The 15,402-nt window shown below is 43.3% G+C and overlaps 2 protein-coding genes across 4 annotated transcripts in view; one reads left to right on the top strand and one right to left on the bottom strand.

The window, feature by feature from the left end:
• Champ1 (chromosome alignment maintaining phosphoprotein 1) overlaps positions 1-5,514 on the top strand; it is a 33,225-nt gene extending 27,711 nt beyond the window's left edge. For all 3 annotated transcript variants that reach the window (XM_013022815.1, XM_013022814.1, XM_013022816.1), the window contains one exon: positions 1,858-5,514. In XM_013022815.1, coding sequence (XP_012878269.1) covers positions 1,910-4,306 — 2,397 coding nt within the window. In that variant the 5' untranslated portion in view covers positions 1,858-1,909 and the 3' untranslated portion in view covers positions 4,307-5,514. The remainder of the gene's footprint in view (positions 1-1,857) is intronic.
• A 7,181-nt stretch (positions 5,515-12,695) lies between these two features.
• Coprs (coordinator of PRMT5, differentiation stimulator) overlaps positions 12,696-15,402 on the bottom strand; it is a 5,397-nt gene continuing 2,690 nt past the window's right edge. Inside the window, exons 2-3 of the mRNA XM_013022707.1 lie at positions 13,504-13,738; positions 12,696-13,058 (exon numbers count right to left, since the gene is read on the bottom strand). Of these exons, the coding sequence (XP_012878161.1) occupies positions 12,889-13,058; positions 13,504-13,738 (405 nt within the window). The 3' untranslated portion in view covers positions 12,696-12,888. The remainder of the gene's footprint in view (positions 13,059-13,503; positions 13,739-15,402) is intronic.

Below are 15,402 nucleotides of genomic sequence, written 5' to 3'. Positions count from 1 at the left end.
CAGAGGCTCTCAGAAACCGGGAAAACGTGAGGAGGGACAGTGCCCAGGCCCTGACTTCAAGCCCTAGTACTGGCACCAAAAAAAAAAAAAAAAAAGACGTGGGGTTGGAGGTATGGCTCAATTGATAGAGCACTAGCCGGTGACTGAAAATGGCAGAAACCAAGTTTGAATCCTGTGTGTTTGTGAGAGAGAGAGGGAGAGAAAGAGAGAGAGGGGGGAGAGAGAGAGAGAATTCTGGCACCTAACACAGGGCCTGGGTGCTGTCGCTGAGCTTGCATGCTCAGGGTTAGCACTCCACCATAGGAACCACAGCTCCATTTCTGGCTTTTTTGGGTAGCTAATTGGAGATAAGAGTCTCTTGGATGTTCCTGCCTAGGCTGACTTCAAACTGAAACTCAGATCTCAGCCTCCTAAGCAGCTAGGATTATAGGTATGAGCCACCAGTGCCCAGCTTGCTTATTTCTTACATTAAAAAAAATGTAGCAGTGATTAGAAAAAATGAACAATATAAACCAACACTTTATAAGAAAAGTGACATAGGAACCTTAGGACCATTAAGAAAAAAGATGTAGGGTTAATAAGAGAAATGCTTAATATTTTAAAGAGAAAAGCAGTTTAAACATTTGTGGAGCCATCTCTGCAAAGCTTAACATCAGGGTTTCAGCTTGAGCCTCTCTCCTCCAGCCAGCCACTGGGCAGCTTCCCAACCAACCTTCCTGGAGCCCTTTCAAGCCTTGGACAAAACGAAAATAAAGCTTTTTTGCAGACAAAAAAAAAATGTGGTGAGATAGATAGTGGTTCCACCTACGTGAAGTTAATTCTACATCTCTGCAGAGATCTCTTACCAGGGAGGTCCTTCTGATAGTTTCTGTCCATTTCTCTATATCCTTTTACCTCCCCAGCCAGCACAGGTAGCACATTATATTACAAAGTGCTATGTTAAATTTAAGTACCTCGTTAGAATAAATGTAGTTTTTTTTTGTTGTTGTTTTTTGTCAGTCTGGGGCTTGAACTCTGGGCCTGAGCGCTGTCCCTCAGCTCTTCAGCTCAAGGCTAGTGCTCTACCACTTGAGCTACAGTGCCACTTCGGGTTTTCTGGTGGTTTGTTGGAGATAAGAGTTTCACAGACTTTCCTGCCCAGGCTGTCTTTGAACCTCTATCCTCAGATCTCAGCTTCCTGAGTAGCTAGGATTATAGGCGTGAGCCACTGGCTCCCAGCTAGGAGTGTAGTTCTGTTGGTAGAGGACTCATCTAGCCAATCCAAAAGCCCTAAAGCATTCTAAACAGTAAATGAATGGATTAATTAAAACAGTACAAGAAATGTTGATACTAAACCAAATCAGCATCAGATTAACAAAAAAATACCTTTTGGAAGCAAGATTTAATTTTTTTTGTTGTTTTTGGTCATGGGGCTTGAACTCTAGGCCTGAACACTATCCCTCAGCTCTTCAGCTCTAGGCTAGCACTCTACTACTTGAGCCAAAACTCTACTTCCAGGATTTTGGTGGTTAATTGGAGATAAGACTCACAGACTTTTCTGTCCTTGTTGGCTTACCTACCCCAGACTGGGACTTGCACTGGGTATCTGATACTTTTGCTTATTGTCTGGCACTCTACCACCTGAGCTATACCCCCTCTCCCATTGATTTTGAACCTTGATTCCCAGATGTCAGCTGCCTCTGAGTAGTTAGGATTACAGGCATGAGCTGCTGGCACCAGCTTCATAAATCCTTTAGAGATGTTTAATAAAGCATATAACATTGTAGACTCTTGAAATGACGCCTTCATAGCGTGGAGTAGAAGAACGCTTCATTCAAAATCACATTCCATAAAGCAACTCACTTCTACTTTTTGCAGCAGTGTTGCAAGACTGTAGAGTACACAGTTGTCTGTGTCGTAAAGAAAGAAGATGGAGGTATTGCCCGAACCGCGTAGACCTTCAGCACGCCTGGAGTGTGACCACTGTGGGTTCCGAGGCACTGATTATGAGAATGTGCAGATCCACATGGGTACTATCCACCCTGAATTCTGTGATGACATGGACACTGGGGGGTTAGGTAAAATGATATTTTACCAGAAGAGTGCAAAGCTCTTTCACTGCCATAAGTGCTTCTTCACCAGCAAGATGTACTCCAACGTGTATTATCATATCACCTCCAAACATGCGGCTCCAGAGACATGGACTGATAAACCAAAAAACCAGTTGAACAAAGAAGCAGATCCTGTGAAAAGCCCATCTCCTCCTGAGAATCAGAACATACCCTCTAGCCCCACAGAACCAAAGTCTGTGTCTGCCTTCTCCATGGAAGCACAGAAACTTAGTCCTGGATTGTCTCCAGAGTCACCAAAACCTGCCCCTCCTATTCTTCTGGAGCCTCAGAAGCCTGGCCTTGTTCCTTCTGAGCCACTGAAAACGTCTCTTTCCTCTGACCTTCCAAAACCAGCCTCTGTGGTTTCTGAAGTGCAGAAGCCTGGCCTTGTCCCTTCTCCAGAGCCACAGAAGCCTGCTCCCATGTCTCCTGAGCCAGTGAAGGCTGCTCATGTGAGCCCCAAGGTTCAGAAGCACTCTCCTTTTGCAGATACTGGTCCTCCCCCTTCAGCCTCTTCTCCAGAGTCACCAGTCCTGGCTGTTTCACCTGAACCTTGGGGGCCATCCCCAACTGCATCTCCAGAGTCTCGGAAGCCAGCCAGGTCTGCCTCTCCTGAATCAAGGAAACCATCACCTTCAGAATCCCCTGAACCTTGGAAGCCATTCTCTGCCATTTCCCCGGAGCCACGTAGACCAGCCCCGGCTGTGTCCCCAGGTTCCTGGAAGCCAGGGACACCTGGGTCCCCAAGGCCTTGGAAATCCAGTCCTTCTGTATCACCAGGACCTTGGAAGCCAACTAAGCCTGCTTCATCTATGTCTCCTGGACCTTGGAAGCCAATTCCTTCTGTGTCACCTGGACCTTGGAAACCAACTCCATCTGTGTCCCCTGCATCCTGGAAGTCATCATCAGTTTCACCTGGTTCCTGGAAAACTCCTCCCACATCTCCAGAGTCATGGAAGTCTGGCCCACCAGAGCTCCGAAAGACAGCCTCCACCTTGTCACCTGAACATTGGAAGGCAGTTCCCTCTGTGTCTCCTGAGCTTCGTAGACCAGGCCCACCACTCTCCCCAGATATCCACAGCCCAGCAGGGTCTCCAGAACTCAGGAAACCCTCAGGGTCACCAGATCTTTGGAAGCTTTCACCTGACCAACGGAAAGCTGCCTCTCTTGATTTTTCTGACCAGAAAAGTTCCCGTGGTGGCTCACCAGACCTCTGGAAGCCTTCCTTTAGCATAGAACCTCAGAAATCTGTCTTCCCTGATGCCAGGAAATTGGGTCCTTCTGGGCCATCTGAGCCTCCCAAAGTGACATCAGATATCTGGAAGCCTGTCCTCTCTATCGATACTGACCTTAGGAAGTCTTCACTGTTTTCTGAGTCCACCAAAGTAGTGCCACCTGTTTCTCCTGAGCCACGGAAACGTGCACTTTTCCCTGAGACCCGGAAGCATGCCCTTTTCCCTGAACTCCCCAAACCTGCCATGTTCTCAGAGTCTCAGAAGGCAGCAGAACTTGGAGATGAGCTACAGCTAGATGCTGGAGATGAGGAAAAATGTGATGCTTTGGTTCAGGAAGAACTTCTGGCAACACCTAAGAAACTCTTAGAAGATGCCTTATTTCCTTCCTCTAAGAAGCTCAAGAAAGACAGCCAAGAGAACTCAGATGCTGAACTTAGCAGCAGTGAATACATCAGAACAGACTTGGACACTATAGACATTAAGGGCCAAGAATCAAGCAGTGATCAAGAACAGGTGGATGTAGAATCCATTGATTTTAGCAAAGAGCACAAAATGGATATGACGAGTCCGGAGCAATCAAAACATGTGCTGCAGTTCACCGAAGAAAAAGAAGCATTCATCTCTGAAGAGGAGATTGCAAAGTATATGAAGCGTGGAAAAGGGAAGTATTATTGCAAAATCTGTTGCTGTCGTGCTATGAAAAAAGGTGCTGTTTTGCATCACTTGGTTAATAAGCATAATGTCCACAGTCCATACAAGTGCACAATTTGTGGGAAGGCATTTCTTTTGGAATCTCTCCTTAAAAATCATGTAGCAGCCCATGGGCAGAGTTTGCTTAAATGTCCACGTTGTAATTTTGAGTCAAATTTCCCAAGAGGCTTTAAGAAACATTTAACTCATTGTCAAAGCCGGCATAATGAAGAGGCAAATAAGAAGCTGATGGAAGCTCTTGATTCACCACTGGAGTCTCAGCAGATCTGATTTTTAAGGACAGCGTGAGTATTTGTTCTGCAGTGTCATTTGCTGACTGACATCGTTCATTAGCCTAGTTGGATCAGTATATGGTGATGTTCTTGGTGTACTGTGTTGAATGTCTCTAGTGTTGCAAAGGAAGCATTTGGTTTTTTTTTTTTTCATGTTACCTGTTTATGTGTCTTATCTTGTAAGTCAATAAATTTGTACTGGGTATTCCAGATGGATAACGTTTCTTATTTAAGTATATTTGAATAGTAATGCAAAGGAGTAGATATTCCATTTAGTAAATAAGAACAAGTTGTAAACACCCAGTTAAAATGTATGTGAAACTGATTTCAGATAATAGATATTATTAAGTGGAGAACTCAGTAGTTTCCCTAACCTGTGTGAGACCCTGGGTTCAATCCCTTGTACCTAAAAAGAAAAAAAAAATATTAGGTGAAATGCATAAGCATTAGACATGAAAAGTAAATTTGGAAAAGAAAAAGTTCTTCCCTTTACTGAATGTATTTTCAAATATGAGTTATTTTGTTTGATCATATCAAATTAGTTTATAAATTTTTTTAAACAGTTTCTAAGTGTTTATTAGCTTTGATATCATGGAAAGGTGTAGTCAGTCCTCAGGGTCACTGATTTTTCGGCCATATAGGAAAGTTGAGTAAGTCTTGAAGGTGGTCTGCAGTCCTCTATAGGAGGTGAAGAGAAGGATAGTGTATTGGGAGGTTGCTTTTGTCCTTCATTATTTCCAGGAGAGTCTTCCATGTGGTGTCTTGCCCTTCACTTTCCTGCCAGCTCACCCTAACAGATGATCTTTAAGTTGCCAAATGTGTTAAGAGTTTATACTTCCTAATCCTGAACCTTACGTGCCCCTATTGAGGTTTAAGCCCAGGGCAATGGGTAGGAGCTGAAAGTCTTCCAGATCCATAGTAAAATGTTTTATAAACAGAACCAGGCATGGTGGTGCATATCTGTAATCCAGCTATTCAGGAGTCTGAGTGCAAGGATTGTTTGAGATCAGTAGTTAAAAGACCATCCTGAGTAGCATAGTGTAGCCCTATCTCAAAACAAGTGGACATTTCTGTTTTGAGAACTGTTTCAATTTTGTTTTCCATGGTTTTGTCACTGTAAATACCTCAGACCTGTTCATGGATTATTTTATTCTAAACTATTTAGTCAAATGTGTTACCAACCAAATTAAAAAGGCTTTCATGTCAGCAGTGTCTTCATGTGATTTCTTATGTGTAATTGCAATAGTCAGACTCTTGTTGCTGTGGCAAATACATAAGCAAAACAATTGAAAGGATGAAAGGTTTAATTACGGTTGATGGTTTCAGAGGTTTCTGTCTATGGCCAGCTGGCACTATTGTGTTTATCCCTGTGACAAGGCTGAAACACTATGAAGGAAGTGCCAAAGGAAGTGCCAGGAGATGGAAAGCTCATGGCATCCAAAGAGATCACAGGAAGGAGGCAGGGCCAAGATACACTCCTTAAAGGGACACTCCCAAAGACCCACTTCCTTCAGCCAGGCCCCGCCTTCCCACAGTTCCATCACCTCCCAGTAATCTATCCATAGTTTGACTCTGTCAGTAGATTAAAACCATTGACCAAATCAGAGCCATTGTGATCCAAATGGTTTCTGGAAATGCCCGCACAGACACACAGCAAAATAAACCATCACAGTAATTTTCATTGTATAATATCCAAATTCCATTTTTCTGTTTCCACTAGTTCTTGACTTTTTTCCCCCTCCAATCCTGGGACTTGAATTATGGTCCTGGGTGCTGTCTCTGAGCTTTTGTACTCAAAGCTAGCCATTCTACCACTTGAGACACAGCTTTATGTCCAGCTGTTCTTGTAATTTAGTGGAGATCAGAGAAAGTCTCACAGACTTTGCTGCCTTGGCTGTCTTCAAATTGCAATCCTCAATCTCAGCCTCCTGAGTAGCTAGGATTACAGGCATGAGCCACAGCATTGGGCTCAAAACCCTTTCTGTTTCCATTTTGCATTGAACATCATTTCTGAGCTGTGTTTTCTTTGAACTCTGTAATCAAATGGTGTGTAGGATATCTCTACACACTAGTTTGTACAAGATTCGTTGAACCCAGTGCTTGCTTCATTTCAGGTGTGATGGAGATTCTGATGCCTTGCCAGAATTGAGACAGTGGATCTCAGTGAGCTATTTGGCCTCAGAACCTTAAACCCCTGTGGCCTCAGAACCTTAAAACCCTGCTTAGTTGAACCATTTTTCCTACTGGAAAGTGTTACTCTCCAAGAACCACCTGAGTCAGGATAGATGTGAAAACAATTGTCTCAGCAAGGCAAAGTTTTCTTCTGGTGGTGGTTTCTCTTTCTTACTTTGAAAAAAAGTTATGTACAGAGGGGTTACATTACATAAGTAAAAAGTACATTTCTTTTTAGACAATGTTGCCCCTTCCCTTGCTGTCTCCCAGTTTTTCCCTCCTGTTTCCACCCACAAGTTACAGTTCATAGTCAACAGTGTCTGCTGCAATTGTTTACCCTTTTTCCTCCATTTCTGTGCCCTCCCTCTTTTGCCCTTTCAGAGACAGATAAATGAACACACAAGATAAAAAAGAAAACAAAAACAACAAAACCTCCTGCTTCTATTTCCTTGATCTTGTTTCAGTATTTTTTATGAGAGACATATAGGCATTGCTCCTTTGTGTTCCTCCCCTTTGGTCTCCCTGTGTGTGAATGCCTAGAGTCCTATATAATTCATTCTGGTATACTTTAGATCTAATTTCCACATATGAGAGAAGAAAACGTGCTGTTTGTGTCTGAGCTTGGCTTGCCTCACTTAACATGACTTGTTCTAGATTCATCCATTTCCCTGCAAATGACATAATGTAATAGCTGTGCAATATTCCACCATGTATAGTTACCACATTTTTTGGATCAACTCATCTGTTGCAAGGCATCTGGGCTGTTTCCATAACTTGGCTATTGTGAGTAGTACAGCAATGTATGTGGATATACATGTGTTCTTAAGTATTCCTGGCTTGTGATGTTCTGGGCAGATGCCCAGTAGTAATATGTCTGGGTCATAGGGAAGTAGGTTTTGTTGTTGTTGTTGTGATGTACAGAGGGGTTACAGTTTCTTGTCAGACAATGAATACATTTCTTTTTGAATAGTGTCACCCCTTCACTCTTTCCCAGTTTTTCCATCTTGTCCCTCCCACCAGAATTTACTTCTGCAGAAGAGTTAGTAATCAGCCAAAAGTCTGACAAGCAAGCACACAGAGCAGGCAGGTTGCTCCCTATTTATCCCTAACATAGTAGGCCCTACCCTTCTTCTTGGATTGGTTGAGTTCAAATCCACAATCTGCTCATAATTGGCTAGTTTGAAGAGGGTAAAATGTATTTACATAAAGTGACCCTTTAAAAGTCTTGGAGGGCTGGGGTGGTAGAGCACTTGCCTTGCATACATGAGGCCCTGGGTTCGGTCCCTCAGCACCACATAAGCAGAAAAAAAAGCCAGAAGTGGTGCTGTGGCTCAAGTAGTAGAGTGCTAGCCTTGAGCTGAAGAGCTGAGGGACAGCGCCCAGGCCCAGAGTTCAGGCCCACGACCGGACCCCCCCCCCCAAAAAATAAATAAAGTCTTAGAAATAAGATGCCAGGGACTGTAGAAAGGCAGTGAAGAGCGTCAGATCTGCACTGAGGACGGCCCTCTCGCCTCTTCTCCACCTGCCTGCCTGCCAGCCAGTCAGCAGAAACCCTGGGCTCAGGTCACTCCTGAGCTGCCCTGGCCCTGCCTCCCTTCCTCCCCTATGGACACTGGCTTGACACGAGGCCCTCACTCTCTTTTCTCCCCTTTTCAGGTAGAAAAGGAGTTTATTGGGGGGAGAGCAAACTGCAGACCTGCAAGAGATGGAGGCAGGTGGAGATGGGGGCTGGGGAGGGTGGGTGGGAGGGAAGGACATCACATTTGAGGGCCTCGTGTGGAGCCAGAGTCTATAGGGGAGGCGGGACCAGGGTGGCTCAGGAAGTGACCTCAGAGCCTGGGGTCCTTTGCTGTCTCACAGTCAGGTGATTGACAGGTGATTAATGGTTTCAGGCCAGTGGAGAGGAAGGGGGAAAGGGGCTGTTCTCCCAGACAGACCTAACAGAATAATAATACAGAGAAAGTGGTAGGTAAAATAAGTTACCAGTGAAAGAAAGGAGAAAAAAGCTAGGCAGCAGTGACTGTAATCTGCAGTCCAGGCTACTTAAGAGGTTGAGATGTGACTATTGTGGTCAGATATCTCCAGCTAATCACCAAAAAGCTGGAAGAAGAGCTGTGGCTTAAGTGATGGGCAAAGAAGCTAAGGAATAGTGCCCAGACCTTGAGTTCAAAGCCCAGTAATGGTACAAAACTAGAACACAAAACAGCCAATTTTTCTTGTTGAGGGTAAGAATACCTGCCATCTGGGCTATATATATCACTAGCAACTGGGCTCTTAGTTCCTGAAAGCAGTTCCTACTAGAATCTAAGATGCACCAGTGTAGTAGCATACTAGGGGAAGAAAAGGGATTCTGTCTCATTGGATTGCACCATTTGCCCCATCCAGGTTGCTATATAAGAGCCCTAACAGTGCCTCAGGGTAAGATAGGCTGGAGGAGGTTCCTAGGGCCTTGTCTTCTGGCTTTAAAAAAAAAAAAAAGGCCACCTGCTCAGTGTGTCATTGAAAACCTACCACCCCATTTGGGAGGCTGAGTGGGGAGGGTTCCTGGTAGGGCTTCATCAATGGCAAGATGATCACAATGTTGCTCTGTTTTGTCATCTATAGAGGCTGGAATGTGCTGGATAGTATCCCTCCTAAAATTGTATGCACTGCCTAATCCCAGGACCTTTGAGTGAGACCTTATTTGGAAAAAGGATCTTTCTAGAAATGATCTTGAGACCATCCTGAACTACTCCAGTGGACCCTGAATCCAATCACAAGTAACCTCTTAAGAGAAGAAAAGACAGACACAAGTCTACTTGTGTGTTACTCCCTCCCTGAGAGCAAGAACAGGCCTTCCCCCTGTTCATTCTGAGTATACGGGCATATAAATCTACAGGGGAACGCAGCACAACGCATTTTACCTTTCTTTGCATATACACACACTGTGAGGTCAGCACACATATATTGAATTCTTACAATGTGCCAGTCTTTGAAGGTGGGTGGGAGTAACAGTGATTACCCCAGTGATGGGTTTCATGATAACTTTTTCTGAGAAAACTCATCTCTAAAATCTGGAGTAATCCTGAGATTCACAGATGAGTTGATCAAACCCGCAAGAGACCAAGTAACAGGAAAATAGCCCTTAAACAATCTTTGCACCTTCTTTAAGGCTTCTTGGTTTTCCCTGTGGGTCATGCTGGGTTTTACTGCTACCTGTTAGGTGAGTGGAATGTAGCCACAGATCACAGCCAGGAGAAATTGAAGGTGCCAATTATTGGCTCTTTAGTCTGCCACATTTCTTCAACCGCTATGACATTTCAGAGATTTTGAAATAAAAAATTTCCTTATCTAAGAAAAAAATAAAAGGGGCTGGGAAGGTGGTTCAGTGGTAGAGCGCTTGCCTTGCATGCATGAGGCCCTGGGTTCGATTCCTCAGCACCGCATAAGCAAAAAGAAAAAAGCCGGAAGTGGCACTGTGGCTCAAGTGGTAGAGTGTTAGCCTTGAGCAAAAGGAGCCCAGGACAGCACTCAGGTCCAGAGTTCAAACCCCAGGACCAGCAAAACTAAATAAATAAAAGGAGAGCTATAAGAGTAATTGTTAGAGTGGAAGCATACTTTCTGAGATAATTTCTCCCAATGGGGAGAAGGATCAGAGAACACTGTGAGCTAAATAGAAATATCTTCTTCAAAGAAACCATGACCATATTTTCCTCCAAGGCCACCAGCAAGTAAAATCCTGGAACAGTCCAATAAGTTTTGGTACCCTGAAGTCCACTGAACTGTGCTTAGGCTAGGAACCAGCTAATAGAAACTGCTGAGAGCAGGGAGGCCATTGTTTCCCAAAGCTTTGGCTTTCCTAGTTAACAAAGTGGGGCCCAGTGCTGACTTTTGCCTTTGTCCTACCCTTCAATTTCGCCATTTTTCCTAGTGGTTTTCCTTGGTCTTGCATACTCATATATGAGTATGCACACAAATTCACATTCCTCTAGATCCATTTTCTCATAGAGCTAGGAAGCAGAATCCAAATGCTGGACAGACTAAGGACAGACAATGCAATGCCAAAATGTTTACCAAGCTGACACACTGCTTCTGTCTCTTAGGATGGCAAGTTAAGATTTATCAGGGAAGCTGGACTTGGGAGTCTAGTCAGTTGCTTCTGTGCATGAAGAGTAAGCAGTCTATAGCCTCTATTTCAGTTTCTAGGATGGGGAAGAAAGCTCTCACAAGAGGCTTCTCTTGGCTTAGGTACATGTGTGTCTAGGAGTAAAGCTTAAAAACCCTCTTAGCTTGCTGGGGTCTCATGATGACCAGATTGTCACTATGAACATGGTACCAAACTAAGGGATGAGGTGAAAGGGTTTACCCTACACAATTTCCTAAAGACAATAGAAATGTGGGAGCTGTCAAAAATAACCCATGCTGAGGTGTAGGTCAGTGATAGAGTACATGCATAGCTGGAGCAAGGCCATGAGCTGTCTCCAGTCCTCCTCCCCACAAATTGTAAATGGCACAAATCAGTACAGAATTGAAAGTTTTATTCAAGATAGAAACACTTATTAATACTCTTAGTGCCGATGGATTGATGAGGAACCCTCCAGTACATCAGCTGTGCATAGGTAATGACCCATCTTCAAGTCCCCACAGTAACTTGTTCACATCCAGGGGTATCCCTTGCATCCCAAGAGTTGGAGAAGTCTAGTCAAGTTTTCAAACTCAAGTTCTCATCTCGCTGTCTGGAGTTCTTGTATCCTCAGAATTGTCCCAGGGATTCATGCAGTGAGGCAGAGTGGATAGGAATCAGTTCATACAGTATCTGTCCTACAGCCCATCTACATCCTACAGGCCCTTGACCATCAAGGCATGAACCTCTTTGGCAAATGGTCCCAACTGCCTGAGACATCAACATTTAGTACTGTTCAATGACTGACCTCTAGGTCTGCTCTCAGTATCCCCCATCTCTCTCAAGGTGCCTAGAGAAAATGCTTTGTTTTTACTTTCTTTAAAATTGTGGTACCTAGATTTGAAATCAGGGCCCCACACTTGCTAGGCAGATGCTCCTGCTAAGTCATGCCTTCAGCCCTCTTCTTCAGATTTCTTCAGCAAGCACAAAATTCCTATGCCTCTAACCAATTAATCAATTGAAAAAGCCAGAAAAAAAATGTCTTACTCTCCTCAATCCTGTGGCATGCCCATTCCTAGGTGTTGAACAGGAAGCAACTACCTGCTTGTGTGGGGAAAAGGGGTGAGAGAAAACAAGTGCACATAGGAATTTTATCCAGACACAGTTGATGAATATGTCTTTACTGTCTTACCTCCCAAGGTTTGGTCAGTAGTTCCTTTCTTGGAAACTTACTATTTGAAAGAAATATCAGAATAAAAATTTCTGAGCCACATAGCTTTTAATCCCAACACAGGTGGAGGAAGGATTATGAGTTCAGTGCTAGCCTGGACTACTTGGGTCAAAAACCAAATACTAACCAAGTTTTATTTTTCTTCGCCAAAAAAGCTGGAAGTAAGCTGTGACTCAACTGATAGAGTGCTAGCCTTGAATGAAAAAGCTCAGAGACAGTATCCAGGCACTCAGGACCAGCACTAAAACAAACAAAAAAAACCAGCCAGGTACTGATGGCTCACACCTGTAATCCTAGCTATTCAGGAGGCTGAGATCTGAAGATCGCATTTCAAAGCCAGCCCAGGTAGGAAAGTCCATGGGACACTTATCTCCAGTTCACCACTGGAAAATTGGAAATAGTGCTGAGGCTCAAAGTGGTGTAATGCTAGCCTTGAACAAGAGAGCCCAGGGACAGCATTAGGCCCTGAGTTCAAGCCCTACCACACAAAAAAGAGAAAAGGTAAAAGTGACTTCATGTAATTTTGAGGGTTAAAAGATGAAAAACAATTTTATACCAATTAAGGATTATATTGTTGGCTTACTTTGCTTTTTATTTTCCCAGCCTATATAAAGCCCTTGTAAACTAAATGTTCAGTTTTTCTATCAATGGGAATAGAAACAACCATAAATTCACCAAAATCTCTTGGATTCCATCTCCTGGACAGGAATTCCAGAAGTACAGAAGAACAAAACTAAGATTTTTCGTCTTTCAGAGTCTTTTCAGATCTTTAAATACGGTAGTCCTTACAATATAGTTGTGGGGCTCTAAATGAGGAATAAGGCTCTGCTCAGAAGCACATAATTAAATGGAAGAAAAGCAGACAAAGCATAGTGACTTTTTTACCTTTATTTATAAAGACGACAACTAACAAAGATGTGAATACACCTTCCAAGGAGTGCATTAAAACAACAATAGAACTGGGGAAAACAATGGACCTTGTCTGTGTAGCCAACTCACAAACACTTCAAAGACAGGAAGAGATCTTGAGCTGGAGGACCCCAGTCCACACAAGGTAGAAAGTGCATTGCTGCCTTCAGTCTTCAGCATCATCAAACTGTCCTGTTTCAAAGACCATTTTTGAATAATGGGGTATCAGTGGAGGTGGGTGGTGCCAACTGGGATCATAGACCATGTCTCCTTGTGGGGCACAGCGCACCCATGGTTTGATCTCTTGAGAAATGCTCCCCTGGATATCATCAGCATCTGCAGGCAGTTTCAAAAGAAAGGTTGAAGGAAGGATAGAAGATGAACAGGTTGCTTAAAAAAAAAAAAGCTAGGGGGCAAAACTTTTGTGTAATGACACATGCTGTGTATGACTGTAGACACATATTCACAAATTGCAGACATGATTACTCTGAATCACCTATTTGTGGTTCTCAGCAGTGAGGAAGTAAGTGGATGTCAGAGCACCTATATCTGCAGCCTCTCAGTTCAAAGGTTTTTAGAGGAGTAAAATTGTTTTTCATGTAGTATATTGTGGAGTCAATTTTTTAAAATCTTCAATATGAAAAAGAAGCTATCATAGATACTTCAGACCTGGGATGAATATGAGGGTGAGTTCATACACATGGCTCCCTCTTCCAAATTATTTGCCTTCAGGACTTGTCTGAGAAGCTTTGGCTCAGGACCCCAGAAATTCCATACCTACCATAAGGATTCCCTTGATCTGCTTTCAACTCCAAGTCCCAGTCTTCATTAAAAAGATCAGCAGTCTGTTCCCTGGGTGGACAGCATGTTTCTTCTGATAGCTCCCAGGCCTTCAGTTCCCCATCAGCCTCCTCAGCAAAGCCTTCCTCTCCACAGTGTGTGCCCTTGCCATGGGTACAAATATCACTATGGGTGCTTTGGGCTCCACTGGCTAAGAAATCAACAGGAGGAAGGTCTTAAAACTGATAAAGCAGTAAAGGCCTGCTCTGTGCTTGGAAAACATTTGGTTGACTTGCTAGGGAGGTAGTTTAAAACAAGTATACAGAGTGTGTGAGTTACCTGAGCACTTAAGAAAATGTTTGGTTTATGTTTTTAGAAGTAGATAATTTTTCAGTAAGATACTTTGTCTTAAACAAGGCCACAAATTGCCAGGTCCTAATAGTTCAACAGCAAGCCAAGCATGGCTGACATTTTTAGGTGATTTACACATCACTGTGCCCAAGGGCCTCTGACAGATGTTACACTTTTACAATCCAGGCCTGTGCTGTATTTTGCTCTTCAGTTCTTCCCTTTGAAGGCTTCTAAGAACATGAGAGGTAAGTGCAGATGAAATGAGGAATGGTTTTGCAGAGAAAAGGGCAGGGCCCATCCAATCACAATGGGCAGCCTCCGTGTTCCCCCCATCCCAACATTGGGAAAGCCAGAAGGCACACTGCCAAAAGGTCTTTCAATGGAAGAAAGCCTAGGAAGGATAATGGACATCCGAGCAGAGTGCTATGTGATACCAGTTGGGAGGTAGGAAAGGAATCAGTTGTTAAACATCTAACACTATACTAACAATAGCTATAAGCAATGAACTAACAGTTTTAGAGTATAGGGATAGATTGTTTCTGCTTAGGTTCTGGTCTGTCAGTTAACTAAATATGTAACTCAGCTGAAATTTACTTAACCTATTCCTCAATAACTGAAACACAGAATTACCTTATGATTCAGCAGTTCCACTCCTAAATAAAGAACTAAAAGCAGTATTAAGCAAAACAAGGATGTTCATGGAAACACTATTCAGTCACCAAAAGGCAGACCATATTGAATGTCCATCAGTGGAGGAATGATTGATGAAATTCGCTACATACAATGGATTTGTCAGACACAAAAAGAATGAAATGCTGATTTACCCTGCAACATGAATGAACCTTGAAAATATGCTGAGTCAAAAGAAGCTGAACTATTTACAGTTAACTAGGCAGAACAGGTAAATTAAGAGACAAGTAGATTACTGGTTATGGTTCAAGAAGGGGATGACTACTTAATAGGTACAGGATTTCCTTTGGGTGATGAAAGCATTCTAAAACTAGGTAGTGGTGATAGTTTTGTACACAGTGTCATTGTGCTAATGTGCCATAAAATGACATGCTTTAAAATAGCCAAGCGGCAAATTTATGTGTCCTTTACCTCGACTGAAAAATATTTTTTATTCTATGTCTCCATTTCTTCATCTGCAAAATGGATGCAGTGAAATTTAGATCAAAGGAAAAGGAAAAAGAAACACTTAGCAAGAGCTGTGGTTAACACACAATGAGTATGCAGTGTTAGCTGCACTGATTACCCATTCTAAACCAACACTGTCCAATACAGCTTTCTACAAGGACAATATTCTATAGTCTGTGCTGTTCAACATTATTAGCCACCCACAAAATGTGACCAGCAGCCAGGTGTGGTGGCTCACTCCTGTCATGCTAGCTACTCAGGAGGCTGAGATCTGAGGATTGTGGTTCAACACCAGCCCTGGCAGGAAAGTCCCATGAGACTTTTATCTCCAATAAACCACCAGAAAACTGGAAGTGGCACTGTGGCTCAAGTGGTAGAGTGCTAGCCTTGAGCTGAAGAGCTCAGGGACAGT

Source organism: Dipodomys ordii, unplaced genomic scaffold, assembly GCF_000151885.1.
Source record: "Dipodomys ordii isolate 6190 unplaced genomic scaffold, Dord_2.0 Scaffold64, whole genome shotgun sequence".
Lineage (NCBI taxonomy): Eukaryota > Metazoa > Chordata > Mammalia > Rodentia > Heteromyidae > Dipodomys > Dipodomys ordii.
The sequence above is the reverse complement of the archived record's forward strand: the minus strand, read 5'-3'. Positions and strand labels throughout refer to the sequence as shown.